The 15998-nt window shown below is 40.1% G+C and overlaps 1 protein-coding gene across 2 annotated transcripts in view; it reads left to right on the forward strand.

Moving 5' to 3' along the window:
• Positions 1 to 15998, forward strand: part of MAP2K5 (mitogen-activated protein kinase kinase 5) — a 271699-nt gene that overhangs the window by 168649 nt on the left and 87052 nt on the right. Inside the window, exon 17 of one of the 2 annotated variants that reach the window (XM_061430172.1) lies at positions 15400 to 15429. The exons of the other annotated variant lie outside the window; for it this stretch is intronic. Within the exon in view, the coding sequence (XP_061286156.1) occupies positions 15400 to 15429 (30 nt within the window). The remainder of the gene's footprint in view (positions 1 to 15399; positions 15430 to 15998) is intronic. 2 annotated transcript variants of the gene reach the window in all.

Here is a 15998-nt window from a genome sequence, read left to right on the forward strand (position 1 = left end):
TTTGGTTTGTGATTCTCTTTGGCCGGCTATTATAAACTTACTAAGGTCGGTGGTGAATAATCTGACAGGCTTTTCTCTAGGAGTCAGACTGAAAGCCCCATCTTTAGCACCTGCATTTTGCTCTTTTCACTTGGGTCCTCCTCGCTCTTTCTGCCTTTGTTCACCTCCTCTCTCCAGCAGTCTCTTGAGTCCAAAGCACAGAACAGTCTGGCTCAGTGTGCTTGGTTAATTGGAGTGTCATCCCGTCCTCTGAGACCCCTCTTCAGCATGATCACTGTTTTACTGAAGTGGTCTGAATGATGTGTTAAATGATGAAAGCAAGGTCCGTGGCTTAGAAAAATATCTCTAGATAGGTGAAGAGCACATTCAGAGAGTCACACAAGGTCATTATCATCAAAGTAGCACTGTCTTCTGAAGATTTGATGGGTTGTATTGTTCTGACAGAGTTAGAGTTTTTCTTGTGAGCTTCAAAACCATTTTAACCATGTTAAAAATATTCAAGGAGCACTATGCCATTCACTCTGTGTGGAGTATCATTTTCTTCTTCTCCCCAAGATACAATTTAAATACCCATCCTTTATGACACCAACTCATCTCTCCAGCTAAAAGTAATTTCTTCTCCTGACCTTCATCTACATCTTCCTTGTGGCACGAGCATTTTTCACTTTGTAGTATATTAATTTATTGCTATGTCATAGATCCTTATGACAGAATTTAAATCTGATTCTCTCGTAATCTCCTGCCCTCTCTAGCACAATTTCACTGCCCTAGTGGTTACTCAGGAAATCTTTGGGGCTCAATTTTTTCTGACTTTCGTAATGATTTTAAAGTAGTTTCTGAAAATTAAGATCAGAGTAAAAGTTTGATGAAGTCTTTAACGTAAGCACTCACAAACATTTGCTGAACGGATCACAAGTGTTTTGAATATGAAGACGAGTTTTGACTCAGACCTAGATTCAAATTCCACTTCAGCCAGTATAAACTATAGATCGTAGGGTAAATCATTTAATCTCTTGGGGCCTTTAGATGGAGGCTCCATTTCAGAGCTTGTGAAGAGGTCACAATGAGAAAATTAAGCCATTATCTCTTCTCTTTAAGAGGAATTACCTTTTGAAATGTTCACATATGGGTTCAAAAAGCCTACAAATTAGGGTTAAGGGCTTTCCTGGTGGCTCAGATGGTAAAGAATCTGCCTGCAATGTGGGAGACCCAGGTTCGATCCCTCGGTCGGGAAGATCCCCTGGAGAAGAGAATGGCTACCCACTCCAGTATTCTTGCCTGGAGAATTCCATGGACAGAGGAGCCTGGCATTGAAGCACACTCATTATCTTCCACTCTCACCTCAAACTCCACTGAAAACGGTCACAAAGAGATTTTTTAAAGCTTTATTACCATGCAGAAAGGGAAAGGAGACAACAGCAACCAGATTTTGGGTGTGGGAAAGCAGATGGCCAACAGTAAACAGCTTAAGGGGACTGAGAGTACTGTAATCTGAAGCCAGCAGGAAAGAAAAAAGAAGCACCTGATTTACTTTAAGCCACCGAGGACGCTCAGGAATTGGTGGCACCAGGTATCTGAAACTCAGAGTGGAAGTGAGGCCAGAGAAGAGAATTGTGTTAGTCTGTCTGAGAAACAGTTAAGCTGTTTTGACTAATAGTTACACTGTCTGACTCAGTGATTCTTTCCTTAACTCAGTCACCCTCCTAAGCCCTACACAAGAGGAGTTTGTATGTTAGGAGAGGAGTAAGTAGAGGAATTTCTCTGAGAATAAAATGAGTGATACCTGGCACTGTAGGAGGCTGAGTCTCATTCCTGATGCAGAGGCATTAAATGAAAGTTTAGCTTCTGAATGTGGAGACTCCCAGCCGTCCTACCACACCCTGTTTCTGGGACGCTGGCAGCCAAAATTACCTTTCAGGTAGAATATTGGAAGAGACCTTCTTGAGGAAAATATGACCAAGAGGTCTTAAAGATCCAGGCACTGGGAGTTTCCTATGGAACAGTCCAGCTAAATGGCATTACCTAAGCCTACAGGCTCTACCCGTAAAGTGCAGAGTTTCCGTCAGAATTTCTGCTACTGCTCTCTGCTAAGTCGCTTCAGTCGTGTCCGACTCTGTGCGACCCCATAGACGGCAGCCCACCAGGCTCCCCCGTCCCTGGGATTCTCCAGGCAACAACACTGGAGTGGGTTGCCATTTCCTTCTCCAATGCAGGAAAGTGAAAAGTAAAAGTGAAGACGCTCAGTTGTATCCGACTCTTAGCGACCCCATGGACTGCAGCCTACCAGGCTCCTCCGTTCATGGGATTTTCCAGGCAAGAGTACTGGAGTGGGGTGCCATTGCCTTCTCCAGATAAACCCTGCTGCTGCTGCTGCTAAGTTGCTTCATTCGTGTCCGACTCTGTGCAGCCCTATAGACAGCAGCCCACCTGGCTCCCACGTCCCTGGGATTCTCCAGGCAAGAACACTGGAGTGGGTTGCCTAACATTCATTAATTTACATATATATGTTAATATAACATTAATAAATTTTATTGAACACTTCTTATGTGCCAAATACTTTACTGGGTGCTGGGGACACATTGGTAAATAAAACAGGCATGTTCCCTTTCCTTGTTGAACCTACAATGTAGTTAGGAGACAGGTGATAAACAATAGTAATAAACATATATATATATTTTAAGAAGGCACTTTGAGAAGTAAGCTCCTTTTTGAAATAACATCTAGGCAGTGAATGTTTTACCAAGTGAAAAGAATTATGGAGCATTATCTAGACTCAGCCCCTGCCTCTAAATATACTGAAGAACCTACCTCTTCCCAGCTTTTGAAACAAACAAACAAAACAAACAGAAATGTAACTTCGTCTGGTCAGTCCATGGCTGCAGCTTTGATTGCTCCCCTAGCCCGTGGTGACCGCGAGCCTGGTCTGGGGGGTGACGGACGGCTCTGGATACCCTCTGAGCAGCTGCTGTCAGCTTCTCTCAACCATGACAGCTTAGCCTTTGGTGTGCTCCACGGATAACCAGTTTTTCCTCCTCTTCCTTTTCATAATCACTGTCAAGAACCTGAGTGGACATTGACTCTTACTATAATGTGTTGTCTGCTGCTCCATCTAGTGAAATATCTTACCCGTTGATCGAAGTTTCTGCTGAAAACCATCAGAAAGCAGAAGGGTTAAAGCTGAAGGGTCCTAGGACAAAGGACATTTCAGTGGGAGATTGTATAAGCAAGTGGGTAGAAGTGTGGCTCTGGAATTCTCGTCGTGGGCCTCTTTCCCTTCCACTGAAGAATACCGAGGAAAAGAGCGTGTAACAGTTTCTGTCACTCATGCCCCTGCCTGCACGCCCCTTTTTGTAATTGTCTTAACTTTATTTTTTTCTATTGTCATTTTTTTGTCTGAAATTTTATGTAACTTATTGCAAAAAGAAGCTGTTAAAATGACCTTTGGCAGATGATGGATTGACTGGTTCAGTCCTCTGCCGGGTCTGTGAAGGGATCCAGCTGTCTCAGATTACCATGCCTAAATGCGCATTTTCCAAGGTTGTCAGTGATGGTAGTGCTGGGAAACTGGCAGACAAAGTGAAGTGTTTCCCACTGAATGAGGCATTGTTGAGCTTGCTTTGTGCTCAGAGCTATCGTGAACAACCATGAGATTGACAGAACAAGATGGAACAGGTGCTAGCAATCCCAGCTAAGCATTTTGTTATTTTGATGGATTTCAGACAGTTTTTAAAGTTTTTTCAACAGCACATGTCCAAACCGTGTATAAACACAAGCACACACAATTTGGACTTTTAAAACATTTGAATCAAGTCTTGATACAAAAAATAAAGAAATAAAGAGAGGACAAAGCAGTTGTTTAAAAACTCGTACTCCAACGTTTGAAGAATTGTCAGTAGAGGATGGGCAGTCTGCTACTTTATGACAGGCAGGCCGGACTTTCTGAAGCTGCTGCTGCTGCTAAGTCACTTCAGTCATGTCCGACTCTGTGCGACCCCATAGACGGCAGCCCACCAGGTTCCCCCGTCCCTGGGATTCTCCAGGCAAGAACACTGGAGTGGGTTGCCATCTCCTTCTCCAATGCATGAAAGTGAGAAGTGAAAGTGAAGTCGCTCAGTCGTGTCCGACTCTTCGCGACCCCATGGACTACAGCCCACCAGGCTCCTCCATCCATGGGATTCTCCAGGCAAGAGCAGTGGAGTGGGGTGCCATCGCCTTCTCCGTTCTGAAGCTAACACAAAACAAGAAGTCCACGGTTTTCTATTTAGTATAAAGAAGAATTCTCTGGGGCTTCCCTGGTGGTCCATGGGCTAAGACTTCACCTTCCAGTGCAGGGGGTATGATTACGATCCCACATTTTGAACCCCCACAAGCTGAGACCCCACATACCTTGTAGTCAGAAAACCAAACCAAAACAAACAAACAAACAAAAAACAGGAGCAATATTGTAATACATTCAGTAAAGACTTTAAAAATAGTCCACATCAAAAAAAAGTTTCTAATGAATAGATCCCTGCACCCTTGCTGTTCAACAGTGTGCTGCCATCCCTTTAGAAGTAAAATGACCCAGCCCTAGAAGCATTTAAGTAGTGAGTGAAGACTTGTCTCAGGTTTGGGTTTTTTTTTTTAAGAGGTATTTTGTAGAAGAGCCAAGTATAAAATTAGACAAGCTGCAGTCATTTATTCATTTAGTCACTTAGCAAATTTTTGTGCGTGACAAGCGTCTGACTCTTCGTGACCCCATGGACTACAGCCTACCAGGCTCCTCCGTCCATGGGATTTTCCAGGCAAGAGTACTGGAGTGGGTTGCCATTGCCTTCTCCATCATAGAGTCCTATCAATACTCAAATCCAGTGATCCGGAATCAACTTAAAAATCCTCTCAAAGATCCTCCAGTCTGCTTTACATGCTTTGATTCTGACCTGAGTAATAATAACTTTTTTAGCATTTATTTAGACAACTTTTACACACCTTATCCTTGTATTTAGAGACCAAAGTGTCTTTTAACTATTTAGAAGGGAGACATTAGAACTTGTTAAGTCAGATCCCTCCTCTTATCAGTGAGGAAGCTCGGATCCTCTCTGGATCCCAGGGAGGGACTGGGCCTGCAGGTACTGCAAAAGCTACAACTGTGCAGAAGAAGCCCTGCAGCTGGGACCTCTGATGTGAAGGGAAGTGCACTTTCCTCTATTGCTCACTGTTGACATCTTCTTGCTCAGTGTCGTTCTGGAAGGATATCAACAGTTTATGTATATGTAACACTTAACAAAGCCATTTCATATTCATTGTCTCATTTAAGCTTCTTCCCACCGTGGTGGGAAGTGACCAAAAAATCAGCAATTTAAGGTATCCAAGATCATTCCACCAACTTTGATCCGTAAACGTCAAAGTTCCTACATGGCAAATAAGGAAACTGAGATCTAGAGAAATTAAAGGACTTTTCCAGAAAGGGTAGATGATTGGACCAGGCAGCAGCAGTTAAATATCCTGACCCTGGGTGAAAGTCTGCTTCTTCCCCTAAGCTGTAGAAAAGTAGATCAGTAGTTCTGAAGAAAAGAGTGAGAAATGGTAAATGTAAATGAGCAGGAAATTAGATAAAGGGAAAGACTGGTTTATTGTGACTCAACTCATCACTGCTTTTCACAGGATTGCTACCTACACTATCCCTATGGTTGGTTCAGCTTTATTGTATTTTGAAATGTATTAAAAAAACAATGTATTAAAAAACATTGTTGTTTTTTTCAGAAACCAAGACCTAGTTTATTTTTCTTAAAGAAACACAAAAATTAACCTAATCTCCAGTATGTCTGCTGCAATAAAGTAGAAGTGGATAGGTAAAAGTTCCATCTAATCAGTAAACATTTATGTAGTACTGCCCTGTGTTAGCAGTAGGAATAGAAAAACTTTGTTCTTAGGAACTCCTTGACTCGGAGGGGAAAAGATCAGTAAAAGTGCAATGGAAAAACGCAGAGGGGGCTTCCCTGGTGGCTCAGTGGTAGGAATCTGCCTGCCAGTGCAGGAGACATGGGTTCGATCCCTGAACTGGGAGAATCCCATATGCAACAGAGCAATTAGGCCTGTGAGCCACAACTGTTTAGCCTGTGCTCTAGAGTTTGTGAGCCTCAACTGTTGAAGGCCAAGTACCCTAGAGCCCATGCTCTGCAGCAAGAGAAGCCACCGCAACTAGAGAGTAGCCTCCGCTTGCCTCAACTGCAGAAAAGCGTGTGCAGCAGCAAAGGCCTAGCAGGGCCAAAGATGGATAGATAAATAAAATTCTTTGTAAAAAGCAAAGTGCGCAGGACTGGGCAAATGAGCAGGAGAGCTGACATCAATGTCAAGGGTAGCATTTCAGTTATCTATTACTCTGAATAAACTGCCCAACATTAGTAGCTTAAAATAACAGTCATTCATTTTTTCTCAGGATTCTGTGAGTCGGGAATCCTAGTAGGGCTCAGCATTCCATGTAGCATCCTCTCATGAGGGTGCAGTCCGGAGGTGCTTAAGAATGGAAAATTCAGGATGCCTTCACTTGCATGCATGGAATCTTGGTGTGGGGATGGCCACTCCATATCTCTCTCTCCCCTCCATGCCTCCTCTCTCCCTTTCTCAAGGAGCAGCAACACACAGAGAGGCCACGAGTGTGAGCATATCTCCTGATTGTGACTCTTTGAAATGCCTAGAAATACAAGTGTGGCTTAGATTGAGTTTCATAGACCGTACCCCAGCACTGATGTTTACTCAGGGTTCCCATAGCTACCTGACTCCAGTGAGCAATTTAGAGGTGGAGGACACCCCCACCCAAGCGAGGTCTCTAGGGACTGTATAAGGATTAAAGCTACCCACTGTTAGAGGACACAGGTCAGCATTATATGAAAATATTGAAAAAGTATCATTTCTTAATTCTTACTGTAAAGATGAGAATGGTTGTTGAATTCATAAGCACATGAAATGTTTTGGGGGGCAGTTAACTCTAACCTTTTTTCCTTCTTGTAACCCTTTAGTCTTTAATAAGAAATAAGTCAGCTAAATTCATCATAGTGCTGAAATAAGTGAAAATGATTATTCTAACCAGTGATGTAAGAGTGCCTTGCCAGTTAAAACATGGTTTTTTTACCATTAATGCTACAATACTTTAATAAACATAGTATACACATTTCTCAGTATTAGAGGAAGCCCCATTTAAAACCATCAACCACTAATACTGAGAAGTTTGTATGCTATGTTTGTTAAAGTATTGTAGTGTTAATGGTAGAAACATCCATGTACCACCAAGCTGACTAAGCTCTAGGAGACATCACCATCAGGGGCTTACCATAATCAGCAAATGCTCATGGTTAGCCTAGTGCAAAATACTATTTCTTGTGTCACGGAGGATGTATGAAAGTTTATGACTTAGAGTTTGCCCTTGAACAAGTGAGACTTACCAGGCATTAGGTATATAGGAAGATGTTACCAGGTGGGATATGATACAGTGCCCAGTGAATAGTATGGACAGAGAGGGTATGGATTTTGTCCTCCAAATTGTTTTCTGGGACTAACTCCCGGCTGAAGAGGAGAAATAATTTGAAACAAGTTCTGAAAGGGTAGGTAGCTTGGAGTCATCGATTCATCTGTTACCCTATCTCAGATTCCACATAGGAAAACCACCCTCACTATTGCATTTTGAGTTGTTCAAAATTTTGAAGAACGTCTGTTTTTCTATTAGAAAAGTAAAATGTTTGCTTTCATCCATCATGACTGAACTTTCTCTCTTTAATTCAGAGTCTCTCACTGAATTTCTTCTCAGTGCACAGAACACCATCAAAAAAGACCTTTGCAATTGTTTTTAAGAGACTTTTAGAGATTCAGTTATATACTCAGATATCTTAATTAGCATTGCTCTGAGTGAAGCTACTGATGGAAATCAACTTGAAACAATTAGAATGTCTTCAAAGCTTTAAAGTGGGTCTGTTTAAATGCAGGGTTGGGGGGGTGCCTTTTATTTTAAATCAATTTGCTGGCTCGTATTTACTGTGGCCTAGTTGAAGTTATATATTGCATTTAAACCACAGTGTTCAACTAAAAAATTAGTCAGGCAGAGTTTTTGGTCTACTATAGTATAGTATAAACAGATAGATTGTATATGTTTTATATATGTGTGTATATATCACACACATATTCATATATACATATATATGCATAGACATACAAAACTCTTTTTATAAGGGAAAAGGGAAGAAAATAACACAAGTAAAATAGCATTATGGGAGAAGGAGGAGAATCATGTGTTTTAGGACAGCAAGGTTAGAAAGACCAAGGACCATTTAAAGATTCAAAACAATAGCGTTTAGCATGAAATCTACTTTTTATCATCCTTACCCAGCCATCAGAATGAAGAAAGACAGTGTCCAGCTGCAGCAGTAGTTTGGTAGCAGGAGAAATAGAAGTAAAGGTACTAGTGCCTGAGGGGTGGGTCATGAATTAATAATTGCTATGTGGCGGATGAGCCCCGTCAGAAGAGCTGAAAATGAGGAAGTTGCCTTGCAGAGCGCTATCAATCACTCAGTGACCATAACTTCCAGTAATTAGTGTATTTTATGGGCCTTTGCTTCAGTGGCTCGAAAGCACATATGCTCCAGTCACAGCTAAACTTTGCCAGAGTAATATTCCAGGATGATTTATCCTCCTGCTGCACTGGGATATAACCCTATATTAGGTGAAGATTGTGAACTAAGCTGCAATAAAGTGTAAGTTTAGGTACAGTTTGCCCAGGTTGAGACCTCAATGTATCATGCTTTTCAGCATTCATGGTTAGACTACAGCCAGCAATCATTTTTTACAGTAAAACAAATAAAGCAATTAAAGGAGCAGCATTAGGATATTGTACTTGTGAATTACTGTTGCCCTGGCCCCATTTAAGTGTCCACTGTTATAAACCCATTTCTAATTTAAAAAGAAAAAAAAATCCACTGAATTAGAAACATTTATTTGTAATGATATCTTTTCTCCATTATTACTAGTAATCAGTGGAATAGAATGCAGGACCTTCTGAATGATGGATAAACGTTTGATTTATTTCTTTGTGCTGCTGTGTTTGGGATCCTTAAGTTAAAACAAATTTACTTTTTATCAGTGGGCTCTGGTGAGGATAAGTCATTCCTTTTAAAATATTGGGACGTTAAGAAGCACTCCTGATGGGAACCTCACCGGTAGGCTCTTTCTACACAAAGGAAGCGTTATCTGTGAGCCCTCCAGAGCGCTTGGCACTTTTTGAACAGGCGTCAGGAGTTATTTGCTGTGGCTCACCCACTGCACAGGGAGTCTCATGGGGCCTTTGCCGACCAGGGGCCTTTGCCATTGCCAAAACATCTGTAGAGTCCAGGGTTCCCAGTAATTTAACAAGCTTTGCCACCAACCTCCAGTATGACCTTGGGCCAATTAATTAAGCTTCCTGTGCCTCCATTGAGCCATAATTCTGTTTGTGTTAAAGAAATCCTTGGAATGATAGGAAAGCATTATGCGAAAAGTATAAATTGAATAGGGAAAACACATGCGTGGTCCCACTGTGTTCTTTTTAGGGTGAAATGTTTCTACGCCACTTTTCAATGTTTAGTGATGGTTGTTCTTAAATTTCCTGAAATAGACACCAGTCATAAGCCCATTTCACCAAACAGGGAAGGAAAAGTGTTCACAGTTTGATGCTTTCATTCCATTTGTTATTCCATCTTTAATTTGCAATGTATTATAATGTCATACAAGTTAAAACAATAATGGTAAAACAAACTAATTGTCTTTAATTAAAGGGAATTAGGTTTTGATTTTAATATATTTGATGTAGCGAGAACTGATAACGTGGAGGGTCCCAAAGGTTGTTAGGGCATATTTCTGTGGGGCCTGATAGTGTTAGTAATAACCCTCTTCCTCATAGTTCTAGACATGAACAAATATGTCACTTCATCAGTCTCTGTTACTCGCACTTATGCCCCTCCGCAGGGGTTGCAGATTCCACAAGTTATCAGCTAATGGCGTTATACATTAAAAATTGAAGCTTTCCTCACTCCGAGGCCCTTCAAGGCTTTGTTCTTAAGCCCTAGACACTTTGGAGTGCAGCTGCAAACTATAGGCAGAAGATTAAATTAATTTGTAACTCTTTTTTTTTTTGGTATACTGTATTAGTAAATCCTCCACATTTAATTGAAACTCTGCTTCAAGACGCTTTGTGTTACTGTGTTCTTTGTTGTCACTTTAACCTCCCAAGCACTTTAGCACTGGTAAATTGCTGTTATATCCTTCGGATTGTTTTTAAACCATTTAGTAAGAGGACAGGGAAATTGATACATGGGAAGAAAAGTAAAATCTTAGGGTAGGTTTTGAGGTATTTAATATTTATTATGGTCCTTTGCCAGCATAGTTTCAGATGATTTAAACTCTCTCTCTAGGACTGTGTAAATTGGTCTTGGGATGAAATCTTACCTAGGGAATTTTATGTAATCCAATAGTTAAGTCTGATTTTTTTTAAAGTTTCCCTGTGTCTGAATGTTCCAAAGTGCTGCTACAATCATGTAAAATGAGGGTTTAACTGCAGTGTATGGTCTAAAGGCAAAATCCTTCTGTGGAAATTTAACTGTGTAAGATGTGCACAGGTAATTCACAAATTTTAGAACATTTCAGACTATAAAGTCCTCCTTCGGCTATATCACTGACTATGTTGAAATGCTTATTTTCAATTTGCAGTTTTGTTGAGAAACGTAGAATATGTCTAAATTAAGAATTTATAAAACTCCAGTGCTCTTTAACATAACTGTAAATTTAAAACAACTCCCCCACTGTTGATATTCTAAGTTGGAAAGTTGGTCACCAAAAACATATCCTGGGTTTATGTCCTACACTAGCTTTCTGGCTACAGCATATGTTTTCTCTTTATCCTTTATGACTTCATGACAGTAATGATCTTTACTGTTAACAGAAGCCATTGTTGTTGTTTTGTAAATAAATGTCTTCTGCCCTGACTTTTTGTTGAAATGCAGAAGTTTCTATCATGCAGTTGTTATTATCTGGCAATTGTTATAATCACACCCACAGATATATTGATTATTTAAATTATAAAATCCAACTTATTCAAATAATGCTAAGTCAGTAGTATTTCATAGATTCTGGACAAATTAAAAGATCAGTAAGATGACACTAAGGAACCGTCCTAGTTTTACAGTGAAATGTTAGTAGTTTACTGTTATTTAAGTGTATTCCTAACAGGTAAATGTTTTCAGAGTGTTTAGCAGTTTACTGAATCTGAAGTATTTGGAATTAAAATGCACTTTTTTATTTAATGTTAAACAGAATCCTGTCCCTCCCCCATCTCTGCCTCCACTCCTCCAAAATAAATAAAGCTTTTCCAAATCTTTTACAATATGAGTTGTTCCCCTCCTGGGAATGAAAAGGATGTTAGAGTCATCTGATGAATTGCTGGCACGTACATGGATCCACATTTTTCAATATACTTTTTTTTAACTGGACTTAAGCTGCCTAAATTTAAATGCTTCTTTTGTAAAGATGATAAAAGAGAGCAATGACTTCTATTGGCTTAGCCCTAATCTGTTTGCTTTGTTGTGATTCTTTTTTTTTCTTCTTTAACTGTTAACCTATTTATAAATCTAAATCTACATACAAAGGTCATTGGTTGGCTGAACTTAAACCATTTTACTCAGTAAATTTAATTAAGAAAATACAGTGCAACTCATAAGCAAATGAGTTTTTTCCTAGTTTTAAACCAAACCACCCTCTTGAGTGCTGATTGCCTTGCCCGACCCCTGGTGATACAGAAACAGGCAAAATTAAAAAGGACATTAAAGCTTCATTAAATCTGAAACACATTTAGTACAGTGACATATCTGCAGGCCATTTCAGAGAAGATTACATACTCTCTTTTGTAAGTTTCCTAATTTATAATACCTTGACAATAAAAACTGGGGAAATGCAAGTAGATTAATAGACCAGTAGGGGTAAAAGATACAGAATGGCCCCAGGTCTGTCTGTCTCTGAAATAGTCACTCATAGCATATTTGCTCCCTCTTCCCCATAAGGTTTCAGTGTTTATTTTGAGTTTTGACAGCCTCAGCCTTATCTGCTGAGAGCCCCTTTCCTTTTTTACCTTCTCCTAATTGAACTTGATAAAAAGATTCTAGGGCCTGGCTGTATATTTCCTTCTGTTTTGTCACAAGACAAATAGTACAGAGAACATAAACATTGCAGCTGCATTAAACCTAAAAGGACGGAGACTTACGTGGAAGGCAGTTCCCTCTCCCAGAGCCTTAGAATGACAGCTTTGGTGCCACCCTTACAACGCTGCTGCCAGTTTTCACTGACGCAGAATTGGAATCCTTGGCTTGCCGCTGAACAACCCAGTGGCGACACTGTGAAAGGGGAAATGATTGTTGTGCATCTCTGGTCAAGAACTAGGAACCATTCTCTGCCCCCTCACATCTGCAAGATGCCTTAGAAACAGTCCTCCCAGGAATGTAGTTGACAAGTAAGACTGAGCTTCCACAGGATATCAGGAAAGTACACACAAGTAGAGCCAGTCCCACGGATGATGAGTTTGCTTATTCAAGCACTGCCACCTGTTCCCAAGCAGGCTGGTGCAGAGGCTCCCAGCTGAATTTTCTCTCTGTTCTCTTGCATGGAGGTCTCTGACAGAGTAAATCAATGACATCAGCCAGCCTTATTACCTTTTATCACTCATGAGAAGGGAGCCAAGTTGATGCGTGCACGTGCCTAAGTCAGCTATAGTCTCACCTCTCCATAGGACAGTGGTACCTTAAGAATTTGAGGTTTTGTGTTGAAGTGGGAAAAGTTTACATTTTTCATCTTATCCCATTTTGTTTAAAGCCTTCCATTTATCAATGCTTAGTTCTTTTATCTGCAAGAACTAGTGGCCAGTGTTGACACAGTAAGCCAGGTGGACAGAAGTCTTCCGTAGGCCCTAATAACATGTTCAGCATATACCAGGGTGAATGGTGCAGCACCTGTGGAAGGACTTCAGATCGAATGTTCTAAATGTTTTCTAGTAGTTGTTAAGCCGTCAGCTTTTTCAGATGAGAGACCCTCCTCTTGCTACTTTTTTAAGTCCAAATGAAAGAGTGTGCAAAGCTCATAATCTGCAGATGGGTGTGGTGATAGGTGACAGCCTTTGGTGAGCTGTCACCAAAGGCTGTCAGTTCAGTACAGAATGGGGCAAATGCCTAGCCCACCCATTTCTACCACGGAAGACCAGAGTGGGTCCTCCTGAATCAATGTACACATTCTCATTGGCCAGAAACACACTGTATTTACAAAATCGTAAGTCAAATTGATGGTCAGTGTTGGGTGGGGGATACAGTGGAGGCAGTGGAGAGCTGAGTCGCTTCCCTTCCTAACTAATAGTAATAGCAGTATATAGACAGACATAATCATGCAAAGCTGTGAAAAGGAGTTTAACATTCACACTTTTTTTCCTTCACTTTATACTTGAATGGATTAACGACGTCCACCAGATGAAACAATGATAGTATAACTTTATATCTTGAAAATCTGAGAACTTTGAATATATAAGAAATGAATGCAAGGTAACAAAACTTACCAAGTATTCCAAAACATATATATATATATATATACATCCAAATGAGTGCTGACCCTTTCCAAGTAGTCACCTTTTGTGGTCATATAAGTTTATTGGTTTTCTTGGTCATATAGGTCAATAGGTTTATTCCTATTATGTTGCTGAAGCACGCACTGGTTTTAGAACTTTAAAAATTAACCTCAGCACCTTCATGTCTATCCTTATTAAGGAACAAAATATTCTTTGAAGTTGGCTTTGGGTTTTGTTGACTGCTGCTGCTGCTACGTCGCTTCAGTTGTGTCTGACTTTGTGCAACCCCATAGACGGCAGCCCACCAGGCTCCCCCGTCCCTGGGATTCTCCAGGCAAGAACACTGGAGTGGGTTTCCATTTCCTTCTCCAATGCATGAAAGTGAAAAGTGAAAGGGAAGTCGCTCAGTCATGTCTGACTCTTCGCAACCCCATGAACTGTAGCCCACCAGGCTCCTCCGTCCATTGGATTTTCCAGGCAAGAGTACTGGAGTGGGGTGCCATTGCCTTCTCCATTTGTTGACTAAGGCCATTCAAACCTTAGCCAACAAATAATTTACATTATCAAAAAGCAGAGGGGTATAATTTTAAGTTCAGGGTAAGATGCAGTTCTAATAAAATGAAGTCATTCTCCTGTTACTTGAAATGATTCTAAACATAGTTTCTAAAGAGGAGTTCAGAAATGTTTGAGCAGTGTCAGTGTCTTTGAAATAAATATGCAACTTCTCAAGATATAGAAAGGTAGTGTAATACGTTGGAAAGAATCCTGGATTCGGTTGCAAATCTTGGGGTCAGTCCCCACACTTATTAACCACGTGGAAATGTCTTCAGTGGGACTCTGGGGTTCTAGTCTGGAAAATGGATTGATGTTTCTTGGATCCATTCCAACTTCAAAGTTCCCTATTGTAGCAATTCTACTCTTAAATAGTTACAAGTACATATAAAGGATTTTGAGCTTGAAGATGGGCCACATTATGAAGTTGCAAAATTTAGCCACTATTTTCTTTAAATAAAATAGTACAGTCTTATACTATAGTCTTACAGTATGTTTGGTAAATTTGATCTTATCACTGTATATTAATCCTGTTCCTGGTTGAATCATTTTGTTTCCACAGGTGAGAATTCAAAGACCAAAGTTAAGTGAGAGGTGTAGAAACACATAGCGGTTTACAAAGCAAGCAAAATTGGAAGCTCTAAGGATTCATTTTCCAAATTTCAGACCTATTGTTCCAGCTCCACGATCTCGAAATGCCATTTTCCTACTAGTAATAGCTCTTTCCTTTTAACTATGAATGGATGGGGGAAAAAATGAAAATAGTGGCAAAATTTCCTGTTTCATATGGCCCATCCCCATTTCCTACAACTCTTTTTATAATTCTTATAAATGAAAATTCTACAGAACAGTCGGCTCAGATCAATTAAATGTTCCCATTTTTACAAGAGAAAAAAACCAACAGTCTCCTATGATTTTACATCTCTGTCTAGAAGAAGCTGTTGTACACTTGTAAATGTGAATAATGCCTGTGCAGCTGAGAATATTCCTAAGAGAAATGACATAAAGATAGTGTTTAGTTGTTAAAATTAGAATATTTTATCAGGGAATACAGCATTGTCCAATGTAAATGTTCATTCTAAATACAACTCTCAATGTAATTACAACAATAATTTAGTTTGTGTGTTTGAGGTTGTGAGCTTTTTATATTTGCTGAATACAGTTCTGAAATTTAGTACTTGTCTGTTTTAAGGAGATCTGCCCTGCATGCAAATCTATAACTAGACAAATATTATTTCCTTTCCCAGCTTGCTCTTGGGAGGTTTCCATATCCTCAGGTAAGATTGTTCATTACTGCCGTTTGCCACTGTGACATTCATTCCTATGTATGAAGGTACAGGGAGCAATTGTGAACATTTGAGCCACATACAAATAAATCTGTCCTGTTAAATTGAAAAGTGATATCTTAAAGGAGTCATTTAGAAGTCTCTATTGATTTTTGATTTTTTTTAAACTCCAGGTTTTTTCCCTCTTTGTTAAAGGTTGGAAGCCGTCATCGGGCTCTTCCTTTGTGTCCGCTGGTGATGTTTTCCTCATCCCAGCCCAGCCCCATGTGCTCATACAGAGGTTGGAAGAGAGGCCCAGCCTTTTCTTGATACAGTGTTTGAGTTTTTGGATTCAGTTAGTTATTTGAATTAAAGGATGGAGATGAAGGGTGAAAATATCTAATCTAGGTCATTATTTTTGCTAAGCAAAATAGGTGGACCCCCACTTTTACATGGATATGATTTTGAACATTTTTGGTTTTTTAAATTTGCCCTTTCTATTTACATTTCTAAGAAAATAAACTATGTTATGTTATGTTACCATTATGTTACCACTGCTGACAATAATCTCTGTGGTAATT

Source organism: Bos javanicus, chromosome 10 (assembly GCF_032452875.1).
Source record: "Bos javanicus breed banteng chromosome 10, ARS-OSU_banteng_1.0, whole genome shotgun sequence".
Classification (NCBI taxonomy): domain Eukaryota; kingdom Metazoa; phylum Chordata; class Mammalia; order Artiodactyla; family Bovidae; genus Bos; species Bos javanicus.